The sequence below is a fragment of the Sus scrofa genome, chromosome 6 (genome assembly GCF_054392235.1).
Source record: "Sus scrofa isolate SSC_HxYL_T2T_F1_AM1 chromosome 6, Sscrofa_HxYL_maternal_Yorkshire_Landrace_v2.0, whole genome shotgun sequence".
Classification (NCBI taxonomy): Eukaryota; Metazoa; Chordata; class Mammalia; order Artiodactyla; family Suidae; genus Sus; species Sus scrofa.
Window position 1 is genome coordinate 134,130,528 of NC_139388.1, and position 23,596 is coordinate 134,154,123.

General features: G+C 37.3%; 1 protein-coding gene across 1 annotated transcript in view; it reads right to left on the reverse strand.

The window, feature by feature from the left end:
• The window catches only part of PRKACB (protein kinase cAMP-activated catalytic subunit beta), a 118,589-nt gene extending 95,978 nt beyond the window's left edge, over nt 1-22,611 (reverse strand). The window contains 1 exon segment of the mRNA NM_001444740.1: nt 22,340-22,611. Within this exon segment, the coding sequence (NP_001431669.1) occupies nt 22,340-22,385 (46 nt within the window). The 5' untranslated portion in view covers nt 22,386-22,611.
• Nucleotides 22,612-23,596: the final 985 nt, after the last annotated feature.

Consider the following 23,596-nt stretch of genomic DNA (forward strand, 5'->3'; position numbering starts at 1 on the left):
CCATCTGGAAGCAGCAGAATACAAGTGGGCATACACATGGAACATTTTCCAGGGCAGATCACATTCTGGACCACAAAGCAAGCCTTAGTAAATTTAAGAAAATTGAACTCATATCAAGTACCTTTTCCAACCATAATGCTGAGATTAGAAATCAACTAAAAGAAAAAAAATGTAAAAAACACAAACATGAGGAGGCTAAACAATATGCTACTAAACAAGCAATGGATCACTGAAGAAATCAAAGAGGAAATCAAAAAATACCTAGAGACAAACGAAAACAAGAGTATAAGGATCCAAAACCTATGGGACACAGCAAAAGCAGTTCTAGAGGGAAGTTTATAGCAATACAATCTTATCTCAGGAAATGAGAAAAATCTCAAATAAACAATGTAACTTTACACTTAAAGCAACTAGAGAGAGAAAAAGCAAAACCCAAAGTCAGTAGAAGGAAAGAAATTTTATATATATATATATATATATTAGAGCAGAAATAAGTGAAATAGAGACTAACCAAACAATAGAAAAGATTAACAAAACTAAAAGCTAGTTCTTTGAAAAGATCAACAAAACTGATAAACCTTTAGCCGGACTTATTAAAAAAAATTAGAGAGAGCCCAAATCAATAAAATTATAAATGAAAAAATGAGAAGTTAGAAATGGCACCACAGAAATACAAAGGACCATAAGAAACTATTACAGCCAACTATGCTAATAAAATGGACAACCTATAACGAATGAACAAATTCTTAAAAAATTACAATCTCCCAAAAATGAACCAGGAAGAAAGTGAAAATACGAACAGACCAATTACAAGCACTGAAGGGATTAAAAAACTCTCAACAAACAAAAGTCTAGAACCAGATGGCTTCACAAACAAACTCTATGAAACATTTAGAGAAGAATGAATACACCTTCTTTTGAAACTTCCAAAATACTGCAAAGAAAGCTTCAGAACTCATTCTACAAGGTCATCATTACCCTGACCAAAATCAGACAAAGATATCACAAAAAAGGGAAAACTATAGGCCAATATCATTTATGAACACAGACACAAAAATCCTCAACAAAATCTAACAACACTTTAAAAGGATTATATTACTATGATTAAATAGGATTTAACCCAGGGATGCAAGAATTTTTCAATATCCACAAATCAATCAATATGATACACCACATTAACAAATTGAAGAATAAAAACCATATGATCATCTCAATATATGCAGAAAAATATTTTGACAAAATTCCACATCCATTTATGATTAAAAAAAAAAAAAAAACTCAGAAAGTGGGCATACAGGGAACCTACCTCAACCTATACAGCAAACCATTGCCACTAACATCATACTCAATGGTGAAAAGGCGATCAGGAATAAGACAAGGATAGCCACTCTTGCCACTTTTATTTAGCACAGTTTTACAAGTCATAGCCATGTAATAAGATAAAAAAAGAAATAACAGGGATCCAAACTGGAAAAGAAGAAGTAAAACTGTCATTGTTTGTAGATGACATGATACTGTACGTAGAAAATCCTAAAGAGGCTACTGGAAAATTACTAGAGTTCATCAATGAACTCAGCAGGATACAAAATTAATACAGAGGAATCTGTTGCATCTCTAAATACTAATAAGGAAAGATCAGAAAGAGAAATTAAGGAAACAATTCCATTTATCATTGCATCAAAAAGAATAAAATACTTGGGAGTAAACTTACCTAAGAGACAAAAGACCTGTACTCTGAAAACTATAAGACAATGATGAAAAGAAATCAAAGATGACAGAAACATATGGAAAGTTATACTATGTTCTTGGATTGGAAGAATCGATATTGTCAAAATGACATACTACCTAAGGCAATCTAGAGATTGAATGCAACCCCTATCAAGTTGCCAATGGCATTTTTCACAGAACTAGAACAAAAAATTTCTACAACAGACTCCAAATAGCTAAAGCAATCTTGAGAAAGTAAAATGGAAGAATCAGGCTCCCTGATTTTAGACTGTACTACAAAGCTTACAATTTTTTGTTTTGATTACAATTTGATTACAATTTGTTTTGATTACAATTTTTTTGTTTTGATTAAAACAGTATTGTATTTACACAAAGACAGAAATATAAATCAATGAAACAGGATAGAAAGCCCAGAAATAAACACACGCACCTATGGTCAATTAATCTGCAACCGAGGAAGGCAAGAATATATAAAAGAGAAAAGACGGTCTCTTCAATAAGTGGTGCTGGGAAAAAAGTACAGCCACAAACACAAGAGTGAAATTAGAATATTCATGGAGTTTCTGTTGTGGCACAGTGAAAATGAATCCAGCTAGTATCCATGAGGATGTGGGTTTGATCCCTGGCCTTGCTCAGTGGGTCAAGGATCTGGCATTGCTGTGAGCTATGGTGTAGGTTGCACACGAGGCTTGGTTCCTGAGTTGCTGTGGCTGTGGCATAGGCTGTCAGCCACAGTTCCGATTCAACTCCTAGAGTGTGAACTTCCATATGCTGCAGGTGCAGCCATAAAAAGGGAAAAAACAACAACAAAAAACTAACAACCCAATCAAAAAATGGGCAGAAGATCTAAAGAGACATTTCGCCAAAGACGACATACAGATGGCCAAAAGGCACATAAAAAGATGTTAAGCACTGTTATTTATTAGAGAAATGCAAGTCAAAACTACAATGGGGTATCACCTCACACAGTTCAGAATGACCATCATGAAAAAAATCTACAAATAATAAATGCTGGACAGGGTGTGTAGAAAAAGGAACCCTCCTATACTGTTAATGGAAAATTAGTACAACCACTATGGAGAACAGTATGGAGGTTCTTTAAAAAACTAAAAATACAGTAACCATACGATACTGCAATCCCACTCTTGGGTACATATCCAGAGAAAACCATAATCTGAAAAGATTCACGAACCCCAATATTCATGCAGCACTATTTACTATATCCAGGACATAGAAGCAACCTAAATGTCCCTCAACAGACGAATGGATAAAGATGTGTATAGCTGCAATATTACTCAACCATAAAAAAGAATAATGCCATCAGTGGCAACATGGATGGACCTAGAGATTATCATACCAAGTAAGCTAGACAGAGAAAGACAAATGTCATAGGATATAGCTTATATGTTCAATCTAACATATACATATATGTGGTACACACACACACACACAAACTTTTTTCCAAATCAGAAAGAGACTCACAGATATAGAAAGCAAACTTACGGTTAAAAAATAGGTAAGGGGAAAGGTGGGCAGTAAGAGGGATAAATTAGGAGGATGGGATTAACACATACACACTACAATATGTAAGTTAGCAACCTGGGTGGTAAACTGTTCTGTTCTTCCTGCTCCTCGGGTCTTCTTTGGGTTCACAGGATTATCGCTACTACTTTTCAGACTTTCTTTTACATTAAAACAATTTTTTTACAGCTTTATATTAGGTAATCAAAGAGAAATATGCTCTTTTATCTTGTTTTTTAAATTTGGTTCATTTTCTCTTCTTTATTTCCACCACCTAGAAATGTCACTATTTATATTTCAGAATATTTGTTTCAAGTTCATTTTTCTGTTTATATTCTTAAAAATTATATAACTGTGAATGTAGTGTCTATTTAGAAATCAGATTACTTACAATATTAAAGGCCCTCCTGATTTCTACCCTCATCCTAATTCCCCTGCTCTACTCCCTAGAAGCAACCTTTATTCTAAATTTGCTTGTGGCCTTAAATTTTCTTTTACACACACACACTTCTATATACATATATATATATATATATATATATAATAATTTTTTAAATATACCTGAATGGTATCACGCTCTACATACCTTTTTGCAAGTTGCTTTTATTTCAATTGTACCATTTTTACTTAGCTGTTTCTCTGATGTGCCTTTAGGTTACTACAGTTTCCATTATTACAAAGAAATAATAATCCTCTCTCTCCCCCCTTCTCTCTTCCCTCTCTCTCTGTTTCCCATTTTATTCCTCCTAATAAAAAGCATGCTAGGCCTCCACTGGTAATTTTTTCCGGCTATCCTTCATGTAAGTGTTGGCCTACCATCTTAGGTTACAATGTTTATAAAGTCCCCCATTAATCATTTTAATAATTTTAATTTATATATCATAAATTAACCAGTTTTAAGTGTACAATTCAGGGGGGCTTTTAAATTGATAGAATTGTACAATTATCTCTAATTTCAGAATATCCTTCACTCCAAAAGGAACCTCATGACCATCTGCAGTCACTTTCCATTCCCACCACTAGCCCTGGGCAATCACTATTCTACTTTGTTTCTACAGATTCTGTCATTTTCATATAAATTAAGTCATATAATATGTGGTCTTTTGTGTCTCACTTCTTCCATATAATATGTGGTCTTTTAAATCTCACTTCTTCTATTTATGGGCATAAAGTTTTTGAGGTTCATTTATGTTGTAGTGAGTATCAATACTTTGCTACTTTTTATTGCTGGTATTCCACTGCATGGATACACCACATTCTGTTTCACCAGTTGAGCTGTTTTTACTTTATGGCTAGAATAATGCTGCTAGTGAGGTCCCATTGTAGCTCCACGGGTTAAGAACCTGAAGTATCCATAAGGATTCATGTTCAATCCCTAGCCTGCTCAGTGGGTTAATGACCTTGCTTTGCTGCGAGCTGCAGTACAGGTCGTGGACATGGCTTGGATTTGCTGTGGCTGTGGCTATGGCTGGCAGCTGCAGCTCCAATTCAACCCCTAGCCTGGGAACTTCCATATGCCACAGGTGCAGCCCTAAAAAGAAAAGAAAAAAAAAAGAATAATGTTTCTAGAAACATTCATGTACAAGTTGCTGTGTGGACATATGTTTTTAATTCTCTTCGATAGATTTCCAGCAGTAAAAACTGCTGGGTATGGTAATTTGATGCTTAACATTTTTGAGAAACTGACAAATTAGTTCCAAAGTAGCTGTACCATTTTACATTTCCACCAGCAATGTATAAGGGTCCAATTTCTTCTTTCCCGCACCAATATTTCTTTTTAAATACATACTTATTTTTGCATATGTATAAGTGTTTCTATTCAGAAGAGACCTAAAAGGGGAATTTCTGGGCCACTGTTTATATCCATTTTCAGTTTTAATAGATATAATCAAATCATCTTAGGAGTGGCTATCCCAATTTATATCCAACATGCTTGTCATACATGATACTGTGTGATTTGTTCATCTCTGCTAATCTGGTGAATGAAAAAAGACATCTCATTTTAAAATCACATTTTACTGATTACTAGTGAGGTCAAGTATCTTTTCATATGTTAACTGATCATCTGAATTTCATCTTCAGTAATTTACCTATTCATGTATTTTACTGTTTTTCTTTCCATTCTGATTTTTCACCTTTTTGTTGACTTACAAAATGTTTTTTATTCTGGATAATATACATTAACAATAATTGCTGTTGATCTCTTAAGGATTTGGAGTACAGTCTTTCAGAGTTCCTCTATGCAAAAACCCTTCTCTGAACTATCAATGAGAGTCTTAGGCTCCTTCATTCCTAGACCTAAGAGCTTAACTATCCATCCTAAGCATATTTTCATTGTTTTCCTGGCAGCCCTATGAAATATGCATACAAATAAAACCTCTAGTAGCCCTTCCTGGGAGGACCAGTGAATTAGATTCCCCTTTAGGAATGTACTAGTCAGGTTGTTAGTTGTTAAAAAAACAAAAACAAACAACAACAAAAAAATGGATGTTAGTTATTTTAAGCAGAAAATTAATTCCTCATGTGGGTATATTATAGAATGGTTAGGAAGACTAGAAAACCAGGTAAAGCAGGAACCAAAGGAGGTAACCACAACTGAGAAGGAATGCACTTAAGACACTGTCTGCTATGAAATGGACACACTTCCAATGCTGATGGCAATGGATATTCTCAATTCTGCAAGACAATCTCCATTTGATCTTCTGTCTTTGAGTCAAGTTCACAAGATTCACTTGTGCAATATTAGTTTCTCGTTAAGACACTGCCTTCTCTATAGCAAGTAAACCCTGGCTTTTAAGTTGAAGTACACAGTTGTAATTATATCCAAGAACATAATTAATCCTCTCTACTACCAAGCAGAAATATTCTGATGGCTACCTTTTCAATCTTATATTAGAAATAAGTACAAAATACAATTTATAAGCACTAGTTCCCATATCATTCTATAGAGTAAGTTTTTTTTTACAGTAAATTTTAGATATATCAAAGTTATGGCTATAGTTAAAACAAGCATTTCTCAAAACTATTTCAGATTTATCCTCTGTCTATCAAGAAACTGTATTCATTTATTCATCAAGCATTTCCTGAGTCTCTACTATGTGTCAAGTATAGTACTATGTGCTAGATACCAATACTGAACAAAAACAGACATTATAATTCAGGGGGAAAGAATGAACTATGAAAAAAAGTGTCATGATTCTATGAAAATATGTAACAGGAGACCTTAATCTAGTGTGAGATGATCATAAAACACCTTCCTGAAAGACTGATAACTGAAATGAAATATGAAGAATGTGATAAAGGGTTAATTAGGCAAAAGGGAAAGAGATAAATAGTCTTCCAGAGAAGAAAGAATAAGGATAAAGCCTCTATGAAAGAAAAGCATCCAGGTGAATTTTGTAAATGAAAGCTTAAAAAAAGGCATACTTAACAATTTTTTAAATTATCAATAAATCAGTAATTATGTATGCATACTGTTTACATCCTTAATTAATTCCTTTTCTTCAAAGTTTATATAAAATCAAATAATGGAAAAAGAGATCAAGGTACAGTAAATCTTCCATAATCCATACTAATGGGAGATATTAATACAGACAATCTCAAATAGGAAACGGCAGACAAAATAATTTTGATTGCATTTTGACTTAAGCCCCCAATACATTTTTCCTATAGTGGATTGATTAGTTTTGCTAAAACTAATTAAGAATTGATTTATAATATCGTAATAAACATAACCTAGTAGTACAGAAAGAACTGTGTTGTGTCTGGGGCATGCTTCTGAATTCCTCAACTTTGGGTGTTAAAGACAGTAACAATGCCAGAGCAATCATAGTAAGAACAATGTTTTACTGTATCTTAAAACGCACTACAAGGACTGATGGGAAGGCAATCAAAATACTGGGATCAAAGCATAACAGGCCTTATGCGCCATGCTAAGAATAGACTCTATTCCATATGCAATGGAGCACAGTAAAAACGATTTTAAGCAGGGAGTAAACGGATCAGATTTGGGACACAGCTAAGAAAGCCAAAGGTAGGGAGATTGGTTAAGCAAATATTTTATTATGATTTTTTTCTTTTTATGGCCACACCTGTGCACATATGAGTTCCTGCGCCAAGGGTGGAAGTGGAGCTGCAGTTGAGACCTACCACACAACCACAGCAACACCAGGTCCAAGCAGCACCTGTGGCCTATGCTACAGCTTTGAGGCAACGCGGGATCCACAACCCACGAAACAAGGCGAAGGATCAAACCTCCAACCTCACAAAGATAATGTGGGGTCTTAATCTTCTAAGCTACAATGGGAACTCCTAAGCAAATACTTTAGATATCCTGGAAAGGGATGATAAAAGCTGAATTAAGACAGAAGCAGTGAAAGTGGAAATGAGAGGAAATCACTGATAAGACCCAGTCACCAGTGAGAGGTAGGAGGTAAGGAAAATGAAAGAATCTAGAATGACTTCCAGGTTTCTGGCTCATATGACTAGAAAAGATCCCATTTTCACCAAAATAGGGGATATAAATTTAGGGAAAAGATAATTTCCTCAACTTGACTTTTCAGGAAACACATCTGGTAAAAACTAAATATGCCTGAAGAACTGAAAAGAGTATGTGTCGGTCACAAGATAAGAAGTAACAGGAAGGGGCAGAGCTTGAAGAAATTGAGTGGATGACTCACTTTGGGAAACACTATAGACTAGAGAAACTAAAGAAAAAAGGTCATAAACAGGATTATTGGTAACACTTGCCAAAGCAGGAAGAAACAGAGATCAACTTTAGGATTTGAAGTATAAACAGAAAAAAAGTAGAAGCTGTGAAATCAGCCTATTAATTAGTAAGTTTGGTTTTGAAGAAGATTTGAGAAAAAGAGGATGATGTAGCATAGAGAAAGTTTACATTTTCATATTATTTTCCAAATGGTAAAAACTTGAATATACATGTGTATGAATACAGTACACATGTATGTACATATGTACACATATAGACATATACACACAAAGGGGGAGAGTGGAATGGAATAGCTGAAAACATGAGTAGGCATTTTAAAGCATGATACAAAAGACAAAAACTGTAAAACATACATTTGATTTCATAAAAACTTAAATTTTTATAAAATTTAAAGATAAAAAGGAAAAGTTCGTAACATATAGCCAGAAAAGGGTTAATAATGATAATAAAGACATTCACAAATATTTCAACTGAAATATAAGCACCTGAAGAGAACAGGTTATTTATTAAAAATATAAAAAATTACCAATAAACATAATGTTCAACTTTTGCTATAAATAAAATTAAATTTAAAATGAAGTGCTATTTCATGGTGAGTAACTAAAGTTACTATAGAAGTTACAATAACTTATTCTTACACTGTTTCAGTGAAACAAACACATTATTTGTACAATTATGTGCATGGGAAATATGTATCAAAGTCTTAAAAATAAATCTACAAGATTAGTCTCAACACTTTAAAAAAAAAATAATGAAAACAACTTTAGTGCCCAACAATAGGAGCTGCCTTTTAAAAAAGATAGTTATCCATACAATGGAACACTAGTATTCACAAAAATGTTACTGTAATACCTATCAGAATGGCTAAAGCAAAACAAGAAAGGAAAAACCAAAAGTTGTTGAGAACGTGGAACAATGAGGACTTTCAAACAACACAGATAGCAGTGCAAACTCATATAATCACTTGAGAAAACTACTGACCATATCTATTAAAGCTGAATGCCTACGACTGGGTATATATTCAATAAAAATGCATACATATGTTCACCAGAATACATGTACCAGAATGTTTACGTATTGTAGCACCATTTATAATACCTCGCAAACTGAAACTTAACACATATCAACAACAGAGGTAAATTAAAATCTACTCAAACAATAGAAAACTATACAGCAAGGAGAATGGACAATTTTCAACTATACTCAACAACAGGGATGAATCAGACACAAGAGTACCTACTATGTGAATATAATTATAAAATAAGCAAAATTAATCAATGCTATTGGAATTAGAGATAATGGTTACTATCGAAGTGAAGAGTTAAAAAATTAGTTCTATATAAGTTATTATTTTGAAAAATTTAACACACTGAATGTAAAAAAAAAATCCCTATAGAATAACATCTGACTGCATGGAAAAATTCATGACATCAACATGAAAACAAAACAAACCAAAGTATATTTAATGTGGATGGCAGATTAGGATAATGGTTAAAGTGTAGGCTCTAAAGTCAAGATTACCTAGCATTGAATTCCAATTATGCGCTCTTGGGCAAATTACTTAACTGCTTCAGTTTCTTCACCTGCAAATGGGGCTAATAAAAGTACAAACCTCACTAGCTGTGAAGTGGATCAAATAAAATAAACTGGATTAAAGCACTTATAATAGTTTCCTGGCCCATAATTAGCACTATACTATTATTATAATTCCATTTTTGGTTAAAAGTCACCCATATATTTTGAAAAGGAAAATACTGAAGAAAAAATGCTAACTGGTTATTTCTGAATGGTGGGATTCTAGCTGAGATTTTTATTCTCTTTTTCTTATATATAAAGTAATGATGAGAAGAAATTTTCACCCTAATCATTATTATGAAAATTCATTTGTTGAGAGAAATGGTTTGATAAACTCATACTAGGTTTAAAAAAACAAAGCAGGTGTCAGTTCTTCAATGTTAGACTTGGTTTTCTGTGACAGAGAAGTTTCTCTGCATACTAAGGAGGTGGAAAGGAACTGGATGTTTCAGAAGAAAATCCAGAAGGGAGAAGTGACCAGGGCAAAATTCTGTTCTAGCAAAATGTCAAGAAAGAAGACATCTAATCACAAGTACAAGCAGAAGGACATTTGAGAAAAACTTTAATGTATCATGAGGACAAATTGTCTCCTTCTTGGTATATTATATAAATTATCCTGAATTCCCTTTAAGAAATTTTCAGTCAGTTTTAATTTGCATGTACAAAGTACACATTTACACATTTGTAAATGTATGAGGGATTTCTTTTATCAAACATTCAGAGGAGAAGATCCCAGTTGAGATTACCAAACATTCAGAGAAGATCTCACTTGAGATTTTTTTAAACCAGCTCTATCTCAGATTATACTGTTACTCTAGAATTAAGCCAAAGTAGTATTCTAACCATAACTTTCCAACTATTAGATGCAAGGGGAAAAAATTTGCATCATGTGTAAAATCTGTAGGTGCAGAGGTTTGGTAATAATGGAAAAGGGGTTCCAGAGAGTTCTGTGAAAAGAACGAGGACATATGCAGTTTAAAATGTAATTTAAGATGAACAGGCAGGCAACAGAGTTTTCCTGTATGTCAGTTCCTTCGTTTGTGTTTCATTTGTCTATGACTATGCAACAGACACCAAAACTCAGTGTTAAGACACCAGCCATATTTTGCTCACAATTCTTTGGTTCAAGTTTTTGGACAAGGTACAGTAGGAACTGCTCATCTTTATTCCACAAGGTCTGGGGTCTGAGCTAAGTGACTCAAAGAGCTGGAAGAGGGCTGCAACAGCCCAACTGAGGTCATCCACCTGGCATCTCACTTCTCACTGCTGGCTGAGTCACTCATTCATCTGCCTTCAGATGAAGGCTGGGCAGACTGACAGGTCTAAGAAAACTTCCCTCACTTGTCTAGTGTCTAGCTGCTACTCCATATAGCCTATTTCTATCTTCCTCTGTCTCTCTCTCTATTTCTCACTCTCCTCTCTTAGGCTTTTAACAGCATACTGGTCTCAAAATAGTCAGAACTCTTACATGGCAGCTGGCTCATACAATAGCAGAGGCTGTCAGTCCTCTCTAAGGCATAAGCCTGGAACTGACTTAGCATTACATCTACCATATTTTATTGGTCAAACAATCACAAGTCTAGCCCAGTTCCAAAGGGGTGAAGAAATCATATATGCCTCTAGATGGAAAGAGTGGTTATAAATTTGCAGCCATCAGTAAGTACTCCGTCACAGTATCCCCTGGCCACATATTATTCACACTTCTCCATTTTCAAAACATCCTCCCAAAGTCTCTTCCCATTACATCAGCTCAAAGTCCAGGATCTAGCCTAAATCAAGTATAGATGGAGATCCAGTTTCTTGGCTGCAGCTCCTCAGATACGATCCTCTAATCTGAAGACCTGTGAACTAAAGATGTAGGTTATCTGCCCAGTACAGATCCAACATACAATGGTAAAGCGAGGAACAGGAAAATTGCAATGGGCACTCCCATTCAACAAAAGAGAAAACCAAAGTCACATAATGGTCATTCAGCATTAATCAGTCTGAAACCCAATTGGGCACACGTCTCCAGTTCCTTACTACTCCCAGGAGTGACTCTCCACATCTCTTAGCTCTACTCTCTAGCTTTTTGGTTGCACCCTCTGAGTCACCCTTCATTTTCCATAAGAAATGGCCTATGTTTAGACCTGAGTAGCTTCTTTCCACAGGAGGTTGAGAACCCAGAGGCTTCTTTCCATTATGAATTCTCTTTGCCTCTTTCAATCTAAGTGATGCAAACCATGGGTTTCTTATTATCAAATTATAATCAACTCCAACAGACAAAAGTTATGTTCACATTTCTTTCCAAGAGCCCTTTCTACCTTGGGCCTCATGTAAGGCTGCTATAGGATGATGTCCAATGTCCTCAATGTCCTCGTTTTCAGAAAACCAACAGTCTAATTGAGACGGTGTGTGAGACACATACTTAAGATTCTCATAAGCCTTTTTAGTCTAGTTGAAGGTCTATGAGGGATCACTCTAAATTTTCTACATTCTACTAAAGGATCTTAGAGCATTTTAAATTGTACTTATCAAAAGAAGATAAAAAGTCAGGATATAAATATGAATTACCAAAAATAATAATAATAACTACAGTTTTCTGAAACCTTCCTTCTTACACTTAGGAATCTAGAGAGAAAAATTCTCTCTTTTATTAAACAATAGTTACTCTGTAAATTTTGTAGGCTAATGCATCTAGTATTTATACAGAAAAAAAAAATTCTGTTAGAATTTCAGTGAATTCCAAAAGAGGTGCTGTACTGCATAACTCCCTTGCCATGTAAAAAGTGCTAAATTTTATGCTCAAATACAGTAACTACTCTTAGCATAGGCTTTATGGTTTAATCATTTCTCTACCTTTTATTTTGAGGCCCTTGTTTATTTTTAAAATTTTGCTTAAAGAAAATATGGTCTTTGTATATGCCTTCTATTACAAAACATTTGAAATCTTTTTTGGTTGTGGTAATGAGGTGGATAGGAGGTGGCAGGAATGATGGATAAATAAATGACGGTTGAAAAGAAAATAGAAAGTTCCATTCTTAGTTAGGAAATGAAAAGCTCCTCTCTTCACCCCAGTGTTAAAAAAGAAAAAAAGATGTCTATGATGATCAGTTTAACTTGGGTATAGTTTCCAGTTATTCAATCAAACACTAATCTAGGTGTTACTGTGTAGGTATTTTGCAGATGTGATTAAAGTCCATAATCAGGTCACTTCAAGTAAAGAAGATTATCCTAGATAATCTAGATGGGTCTGCTTCAATCAATTGAAAGGCTCTGCTCTTTTGGACAGCCTGCCCTTTGGATTGTGGACTAGCCTAGCCAGCCCCCATAATCAACAGTCAATTCTATGCAATATATCTCAACATATATCCTCTTGATTCTGATTCTCTGGTGTAACCCTGGTTGATACAGTGCTAAGTAATGAGTTTTCTATCACTGGCATTTATTATGAAAGAGGTAAGTAAATAAAGTAAAACATTAGTAATTTTTTTTTTTTTTTGTCTTTTTGCTATTTCTTGGGCTGCTCCCGCGGCATACGGAGGTTCCCAGGCTAGGGGTCGAATCGGAACTGTAGCCCCTGGCCTACGCCAGAGCCACAGCAATGCAGGATCCTTAACCCACTGAGCAAGGGCAGAGACCGAAACCGCAACCTCATGGTTCCTAGTCGGACTCGTTAACCTCTGCGCCACGACGGGAACTCCAGACATTAGCAATTTTTTAGGAAAGTAGAATGGTGGTTAAGAACAGACTCTAGAGTCACACTGCTAGGGTTCAAATTCCAGCTTGACCACTTGGTACCAATCATACGGCCTTGGAGAAATTACTAACCTACCTATGCCTAAATTTCTTCTTGTATAAAATAAGAGTGATCATGGTTCCTGCTTCAAAGGGTTGTGAAGATTGAGTGGGTTATTATACATGTAAAAGGAAAAGCTAAGTAATAGTATTAGAAAGTCATATGGTAGAGATAGATCTTCTAAGGGGCCTATGGAGTCTAGGACAGTTTCAAACGTACATCTTTTAAAAGAAAATTATCATTACCATGTTAGGGAAGGAGAATAACTAGTGATTAGAAGTAGAAGGCCCAGAACAGACTAAGTTTGCACTGCACATAGTTTGCCCTTTAACTGTGTGGCTTTATTTAAACTTTAAAATTAAAGCCTTAATTTTCTTACCAGAAGAAATGATGGTAATAGTAGTGTCTACTATATCAGGTTATGGTGAGAAATAAATAAATGATATAAACTGCTTTATGTAACTTTTAAAGTTTGATACTAAAATCTCCCATTGAATTTTTCTTTTTATTCTTGACAATTCTGAGGTTATGAATATAAGTCAGCTCCTTGTAATCTAACATAACATTACTTCAGCAGATAAATTTTCTGTTTCTAGTTGTCCATTAACTTGCAATTCAGACAACTTGTTTAAAATGTTCCCAATCTATACATACAGTGGTTAAGGATTTCCCATAAAAACTGTAACTACTGATTGATCATCCTCTATGTGCAAAAAGAAACACATCATTTACAACAGTATTATGTGCCCAGGTAAATAACCTCTGGTCACCTAAGTAGCTAGCTCTAAGTTTTCAAAGAATTTTCAGTTGTTTTTAAAAAGGAGGAGGGGAAATAATTCCCTTCTCAATTAGATATATTTAAACTAGTTGCTAATAAAAGCTATATTTCCAGAGAATAAGAATACATTCCCATTTAACTATGCAAATTTATTTAGTATGCAGTTCATTTAAATATGCTCCCACCCAACCCTACCTTAGACACTCCCTTGAAAGATAACTTAGACTCATTTCATTCTATCCTCTGATAACCATTTATCTATCTTTTTAGCTCACTCTGATATCTCAATTCCAACAATCTTCAGAGCTTACTAAAGTCTCCAATCCTTCTCATTATGCTTGATACCCTAATATCCTTTTTCCTCCTTAAAAAGCATAAATCCATAAAAATTTATGGATCACTGAATCATAAAGGCCAACATTACGATCACCTCCTTGCACACTTTTAGCCATTTATCTTTCTCTCTCATTTTAAGATTCATGTTTTTATGTTGTTACATACTGAAGTACTTGGGCAGACCAAACTTTCAAACACGTTGGGTTCTAACAGCTGAAATATATTAAGTGTAGGCTACAGTGGCTGCATCATTATTGCTATAATACGGCAAGAAGAGAAAAAAAGAACACTTCTCCTTTAAAAAAAAAAAAAATCCTGGCCTCAGGTTTTACGCAACACACATTTTAATTACCTTCTGGCCATGAAAAGCAACTGAAATGACCACAGGTACTATAAATCACCGGCCAATTTACTCTATTAGGTGAGAGATGAAAAAGCGAAGGGAATGCAGTCAAAAAGCAAAATAGAAAGATGAAGAAAAATGGGCCCACATTTTAAAAACAAATGAGAAGACAGGTTGAATATAAAAGAGAATTATATACAACAGCATAAATTTCCTAGAAAAGCAAGAAGGGATGGATCCAAAGTAACGATAGAGGGATTGGCCTGGAAGAGAAAGATGTGCAACATGGTAGTTTTTAAAAATATGTCAAAAATTCTTTGGGAGTTCCCTTCGTGGCTCAGTGGTTAACGAATCCGACTAGGAAGCATGAGGTTGCGGGTTCGATCCCTGGCCTTGCTCAGTGGGTTAAGGATCCAGCATTGCCGTGAGCTGTGGTGTAGGTCGCAGACGCGGCTCGGATCCCTCGGATCCCGCGTTGCTGTGGCTCTGGTGTAGGCTGGCGGCTACAACTCCGATTAGACCCCTAGCCTGGGAACCTCCATATGCCACAGGAGCGGCCCTAGAAAAGGCAAAAAGAGACAAACAAACAAACAAAAAAATTCTTTGAACTCCTTCCATCAAAAGTGGAATCTAATATACCTCTTCTATTATGGACTCATCTAAATGACTCACTTCTAATGAACATAATGCAGAAGTAACACTACTTGACCTCTGAAATTGGGTCATAAAAGGGGAAACAGCTTCCACCTGGCTCTTTCCTGCTCCCTCGGAACTCAACCACCATGTTATGAGAAAGCCCAAGCTACATGTAAAGGCCACATGTAGGTAATTCAGCTAAAAAAATCCCAGCTAAGGTTCTAACCTCCAATAGCCCGAACAACAAGGAGACCTGAGAATGAGCAAGTCTTTTTTTGGTGAGGGTGGAGGGTGAATGAGCAAGTCTTCAGGGGATTCTAGGCCCCAGCCTTTGAGCTGAGCTAGATGCTGTGAAAAAGAGCAGATATAAAATGTCCATTGTTTTAAGCCACTAAATGTAGGAGAGAGATTTCAGATAACAATAGATAAATGGAATAGATAACGCCTCCATTATAACAGACTAACAAAACAGATTCAGTTAAAATACAGGAGATTTGGATGATATAAAGAAGTTAAAGGGGTTCTTGTCGTATCTTATTTTCTTTGTGAAATACAAAGAAATATCACTGTTGAGAATGAGAAGATCAAGGAGATTTCAGAAGTGTAGAGAAGAGAATGAAATGGAAATCGTGGTGACTGGGAAAGTTAACCAGAGAAATACGGTACAACTGTTAAGTTATATTGACAGCCCATTTGAGGTTGAATTTAAGTGCGCCTTCCATGTGGCTTTCTCCAGAAGTGCTTAGCTCTTGGCTGAAAGCACTAAGAAAGCAGACAGTTGAGTCTGTCAGTTAGATTTTTGTCAGAAAGATATGAAGATAAACGTGCAAAGGATTGGGGGGGTGCTATGTAATCTAAACTGGTTAAGAATGAAAATGAAGTGAGTGCTAATGGATGAATGGATAAAAGGTTCTGATAAAGAATGATCATGACGGGAAAATTTTAAAAACATAACAAGGAAAGGACATTGAATTGGAGAATGACATGCCTACATCAGGGATTCTTGAGCATTAATGACAATAGCAAGCTTCTTGGTGAGGCCAGCTATCTGAAATGAAGTGAAGGGGATAAGAAAAAACATGATCAAGGAATTGAAATGCAATGGTAATGGGAGGTGGGGGGATCATCCACAGAGAATTTAAGGTTACCCAGGATGAATACAGGGCTAGAGTATAGAGAAAGACTTTGAGCCAGGTACCAAAGGTTTTGATGACTGAAGGTAATTGAGCAAGAGATTGGTAAATGACAGCAACAAGGATGGTGGTACAGCTAAATGGTGTAGGCCTTGTCTTGGTCTGGGCTGCTATAGCAATATACCATAGATTGGGTGGGTATGAACAAAAGAAATATATTTTTCACAACTCTGAAGTGTGGAAATTCAAGGACTGGTGCCAGCAGATTTGGTGTCTGGTAACAGCCAACTTCCTCAATGATAGCCATCTTTTCACTATTAACTTCATATAGGGGAAGGGGCAAGGGAACTCAGCTCAACCTTTTTTTAATCCCATTCATGAGGCTCTGCCCTCATGACCTAATCACCTCCCAAAGAGCCCACCTTCTAGTATTATCAACTTGGGAGTTAGGATTTCAACACGTGAATTTGGGGGAGACCCAAACATTCTGGCCTCGAATAAGCAGGATTTTTTTCCAAGAGGTTGGGAACATAACAGTTTTTCCTAATCTAATGTCTTCCTAACTGAAGTCTGAGACCAATTTCTCCTACCAATTAAAAGTGATGTGATTTTGACATAAAATGTCGAATAAAGTACTATGTGCTAAGAAGAAAGGGGAAGAAGTATCCTCTTGTAAAGTAAATTAACTACTAGGCCCAAATAGCCAATGTATTACAGAGAAAGTACCCAATAACTGGGGAGGGAGGAAAGGGGATAAAAACACTTCCAAAAGAGTCTTTAAATTTTTTATCCATTTAATTATCCACAATTTTAGCTTCCACTATGAGCTAGGAACTGTGCCAAATTTTAGGGATTAAAACACTGTACATGGTAGATACTGCCTCTGCTCTTATAGGTCACAACGTGTAGCAGGAGAAACAGCTGAGAAATCAATGTTAGTGTAGGTGCTACAGTTACAGATGTAAATATCCCCAAAACAGACTCAAAAATCAGTGTCTATTTCAGTCAGTTACAGTCTATTTCCCAAGATGATCTCAGAAATTCCATACTTATTCCTATATAAAGTCCTATGTTGTGTTTTCATCCTAGTATCATCTCAGGCACCTATATATCACTGCACATGTTATCATAAATATCTGTATATATTTTTCTCCCAGCTTAAGAACAGGAACTAAATCTTACTTTTATTCTCATATTTGCCTTTATGGACTACCACAATACTTGGTACAAGGCAGGCACTTATTTAGTATTGACTGAGAATAACTAAAGGATTGAATGACAAATGACTTTTCTGTCTCTATCATTCTACAGTTGAACTACAGTTTATTTAGTAACCTCCAAACTACAGCCGAGGAGTTCCCACTGTGGCTGTGCCAGTTAAGAACACAACACAGTATCCATGAGGATGCAGATTCAATCCCTGGCCTTGCTCAGTGAGTTAAGGATCCAGTGTTGCCACAAGCAGTGGCAAAGGTCACAGATGCGGCTCAGATTCGGTGCAGCCATGGCTGTAGTGTAGGCTGGCAGCTGCAGCTCAGATTTGACCCCTAGCCCGGGAACTTCCATGTGCCACAGGTGAGGCGGTAAAAAGAAAAAAACAAACTACAGCCTACAGAGGGATTCATATTCTTTCCTAATTTAACCTTTCGTGGCTTCTCTACAACTAGGGAGCTGAGCTAGGATTGGAGGAGCTACATCAGCAGCAGAACTGGCTCTTACAAAAGAAGCTAAGTAATATCTGTATAAATACATTCTCTCAAATTTGTGGCTCACAAACCACAATGGTCTGCTCATGATATATGGTCTTCTACTTGAATAAATGGTATAGAAACTGAATACTCATTTTATTAAGTAGGACCTTAAAATAATGAGATCTCAAGACAGTATCTTTAATTTTTTTTAACTTTTTATATAATGATTATTTTTTTCATTACATCTAATTTAGTGTTCTGTCAGTTTTCTACTGCACAGCATGCTGACCCCGCCACAATACAAGTATACATTCTATTTTCTCACATTATCATGCTCCATCATAAATGACTAGACATAGTTCCCAGTGCTACACAGCAGAACGTCATTGCTTATCCACTCCAAAGGCAATAGTCTGCATCTATCAACCCCAAGCTCCCAATCCATCCCCCTCCCTCCCCCTCCCCCTTGGCAACCACAAATCTAATCTCTAAGTCCATGATATTCTTTTCTGTGGAAAGGTTCATTTGTGCCACATATTAGATTCCAGATATAAGTGATATTATTTGGTATTTGTCTTTCTCTTTCTGACTTACTTCAGTGTCTTTAATTTTTTAAGTCAAAGTCCAGATAGAGAATACAGAATTGACAAGGACTTAAAAGCTTTAGATACAACAATTTTACTAGAAAACAAAAGTTTCAGAAGTTACTGAAAAGTTAACATTACATGAATCATAGGCAACAGGGAATACAACCTTAAACCATGGCCAAAAAGCTGGGACTTTATACCTTGTAAAAGTAAGTCAGCTAAAGATACGGCATTTACACTGGACTCCGTAAGGCAGCCCTAAGGTCAAATGTGCTAGTACATCATCCATTATTGTGAACTGTCAATTAGTTCATTTCTCTCTTTAAAAGGGTCAAAAATTTGATTCAGAAAATTACCACGCAGATACAAAACATTACTGAGTCTGATTTACATTATAACGGACTAAAGTGAAAAACCAAATTGTTACTATATGAAACATTCTACCATATACTTTCTACAAAATTCTTGTGACTGTGCTTTTACTTATCTACCTCGTTGACTATGAGCTACATGAAGGCAACTCTTCATCTCCCATCCCTTAGAAATAAAAAATAAATGAATGGATGAATTATAACATATTAAAATATAAAAATTTAAGCTATACCTCTATATCTATTTAAGCAATTTAAGCTATACCTCCCTACCAGGGGAAACAATTATTTGCACTATGGTAATGAGCCTCAATATTAGTAAGAATAAGGCCTATTTGTTAATACCGATAACTCTTTTTGAAACTATAAGGGTCTGAAAGGTTAAAAAAAAATCTATAAAAAGAGTAAAAAAAAATTTTTTTTTTTGTCTTTTGAGGGCTGCATCCATGGCATATGGAGGTTCCCAGGCTAGGGATAGAATTGGAGCTGTAGCTTCCCGCCTGCGCCACAGCCATGCAAGATCCAAGCCACATCTGCAACCTACCCCACAGCTCACAGCAACGCTGGATCCTTAACCCACTGAGCGAGGCTAGGGATCGAACCTGCATCCTCATGGATACTAGTCGGGTTCATTAACCACTGAGCCATGACGGAACTCCCTCTAGCAATTTTTAAGTTGCTAAAATACCAGCTGAAGTTACAAGCACAGATATTTTTACATTTAAACATAAATAATCAAATATATTAACTTCTCTAAGCCGAGTTTATGAAGGCTTCACTGTACTTCCTTTTATTTGCTCTATAACCAGTTTTTATAAATTTTGAGGAATAGCCCATAAGTTCTAGTGTTTTAAATCTGGAGTGAACAATCCCAGATTTTTTAAATCTGGAGGGAATAATCCCAGATTTTTTCTCTCTATACCACCTGGTGTATCCACAATTTATAGACACTTTGAAAATATATGTATTAATTGATTATTTAGTGATGCAGAATGGAGTCAGGGCACCTTACTCTGATATCACTATCTATCTGATCTCAACTCCAGCTTCTTCAGAGGTCAGGTTCTTTGGCTTTGACACAGAATGATTACACGGGCTGATCTCTAAGTTCACTTACATTTCTAAAAGTTTATGCTCTTATTTATCAGCTAAAGTTTAAATAACTACATTCGAATTATGAATATATTTTCAAGAGCAATTTTTAAAAAATATACAGAACAGTTAGGCATATAATGGTAAAAGTTGTTCTTTCATTAAGCTTTTAAATACATCAATAAAATTTCTTTGTTCTCCACAGAAGAGCAGCAACACTCACCTGATAACATTGCTCCAAATGAAACTACAAACTGATCAACATGTGACATTTTAATGATTGCCCCAATGAGACATCACTTGCTATTTTTTAATCTCTCCCTAACATTTATTCAACTACTATAATGACCTTCAGTTTCCATAAATAAACTAACATAAACAGCTGGCTGGCTAACATACTTAAGAACTAGGAAAGTTTAGGAAAGAATTTATTCACAGGAATAATTTCAATACATTTAGATAAATATTTTAAAGTTTCCATTGTGTTTTCTGTAAATATTCCAAGATTATCCCATAGCTATGAGCTTCAAATTAAAACTGTCTAGGGAAGAATTAGTTTGGTAACCTAATAATGGAAATATATAGGTCACAGAAGAGTCTCCTATCATTGTTGAAAAATAAGCACTACACAGGCAAGCACTTGTAAATGAAAATCATTGATATAATTCAATAATCAACATACTCTAATATAATCGGCACATGTTTTATCTCTAAGTTAATAAAGCTTTAAGTTAAAAGGGAAAATTATAAAAGGCAAAAATAATTCTTTACACTTTCTACCTTTTTAATACTTTCTAGTACAGTTAGTTACTACATTTGTGCAATTAAAAAATAAAGACTACTAAGTTCTACCTCTTCATTGGCTTTTGAAAAGGTCCATATCACATATTAAAGACATCAAACTTTTTTGGAGGTCCTGAAAATTAACACCAAATCCTTATTGGTGAAACAAAACCATATAATCCGATCTATCTATTCACATTAAACAAAATGAATGACTAAATTTTTCGAAATCGATTCTGCTTTATTGATACTGAAAAAATTTCGCAATTAACCTAGAACATGTTACAAACATAGAAACATTAAAAGACAGTATTTACACAAACTGGAATAAGTCATCCGACATTATTCTCTCAAGTGCTAAGATGTCATTTACTCCTGGGGATATAACAAATACTATTTGTTTTCTGGTCATTCTGAATTATAAAATCTGAGCTGAACTTGGCAAAGGCAAAAAACCATGCTGATTGACTGAAAGACAAATAAAACCATATTGCCATACAGAAATTCATGATTTTTTACTGTTTGTTGTAAAGAGTAGAGCGCCTGCACTTTCAGCTCTCAGAAGAAATCTACTGGAAGTACTTCAAAGCAGTGACCTTTAAGTTTTACAGACACTGTAGCAGATTCCTGAATGTCTCAAGAAAAGGCAAACCTGCCTTGCTTTTCTTCTCTAACGGATAAAGTTGCTGTTTACTCTTACGATATTTTCCACTCTTAATCCGAAAAGATGGAGGATCTCTAAAACATAGTTACCCGCTCAGGATTAACCTCACCTGCGGAGGGCCAGATTTAGCAGCCCTTCACCTGGTGATAAGGTTGGGGTGGACTCGAGTGATGGAGGGAAAAGAGACAACTCTGTTCACAACACTACCTGTGGCTCCCGAGAGAGGGTCGGGGGGCGAGGAAGAGAGGGTTGGGGTGGTCCAAGAGACTTCTTTAGCCGGACCAAATTTGGGGAAGTGTCTAAGGAAGTGAGTCCCCCTCGCCCCAGTAAAAAAAGCAATCGCGGGGACCGCTCTCCTCCCTCGCCCTCTCCATCCGGCCCTCGGCGCTCAGCCCTCCAGCCGGAGCTGGGGGAGGAGGCGGAGGAGGAAGGCGGCTGGTCCCCAGGGCCCCCTCGAACGGCTGCCCGCGGCTGCTGCGAGGCCTGGACCGTGCCCGCGGCCTGCGGGTTCCCACCCTGGGGGACGCTCGGTACCCCGCGTCCGCCCGCCCGCCCGCCCGCCTAGCCGGCCCCTAGACCCGGCTCTTGACTCACCGCTCTCCACCTCGCCGCCTTTCTTGGCAGTAGCCGCGTTCCCCATGACCGGGGCGATGGAAGGAAGGGGTCGGGGAGGGGAGGGGGCACTGAAGCCGTCCCCGCCGCTCCGCAGGCTGAGCCAACTCCCGCTTCGGCACCAGTTAGACCGGTCAGTGCTTCTGGCGCACGGAGTGCGGGCGGGAAGACTGGGCCGGTTCTGAGGCCAGGGCTGCAGGGTACTCCTTTGCCCCGGAGCTGGCAGCAGCGGCGGCGGCGACCGGCAGACACTCCCCCTTCCCCCTCCCCGCCCTCCCAGCGCGCCCCCGGGCAGCCGCGCGCCCCCGGGCTCTAGACCCTGTCCCCCTCGGCGGGCGGGCGCGCGCGCCGGAAGTGACGTGCGCCCCGGGCGCGAGCGGAGGGTTGGGGTAACCCCTGCCAGTACCTCCACGGCCCACCCAGCTGGGAAGTGCAGGTCCGCGCTTTCTTTAGGAAGCTGATCCCCAGGATAAGGGAGGCAGCACGAGACCGTTAGCTTGGAGGAACCAGTCGTCTCTCTGCATTGGCGTCCCCCATGCCCTGGAGCTGGGCTGCTGGAAGCAGTGCCGGGGTTCTGGTTGCATTCTTGTGGCAGGCTTCGCAGTGCCTCCTCGCTCAGAGGATGCCTTGTAGCCACCAACCTGCAGGCCGGAGAGGACTGCGCTGTCGGGTAGGAGGTCGTTCCGGGGGACCCGGGCCGTTCTCGCCACTGGGCCTCGTGGACTGGTCAGTATCAGCCACAGGAATAACCTCGTCCCTTGTCCCGACCGTGGTTCTGAGCTTCTTTGCGTAGCAGATCCAGGTATTCGCCGAGCCCCCCACGTTTTCCTGCCTCTTGGGCACCAGTCACAAACCCTTCAGTGTTTCCAGTCCAATTTTCATTCCCTGTGGTTTTGCGTGATCGCCTCAGGTTTTGTCAGATATCCCAGGCGGAGAGAAAGGAAAGTATCACTGTTTCTGCAGAATGTTTATTGATGTGTGTCATTGTATTTAGCAGCTCTCTGTGTGTGTCAAAATAAATACATTCCCCATTTGCTAGTTGCATTTTTATTAGTATTCGTCTTGGAGCGCTTGAATTTGTGAATAGCTTTACTTTATGTGGCACTCTAGTATTTTTGTTGTTGTTGTTGCATGATCCTTTGAACTTTGCTCTGAGCATTTATTCCAAATTTAGTGTAGAAAGATTGTAATTCCCCAAAGGGCATAGACAACATAAATTTATTTTGTGTCCCCAAGTCA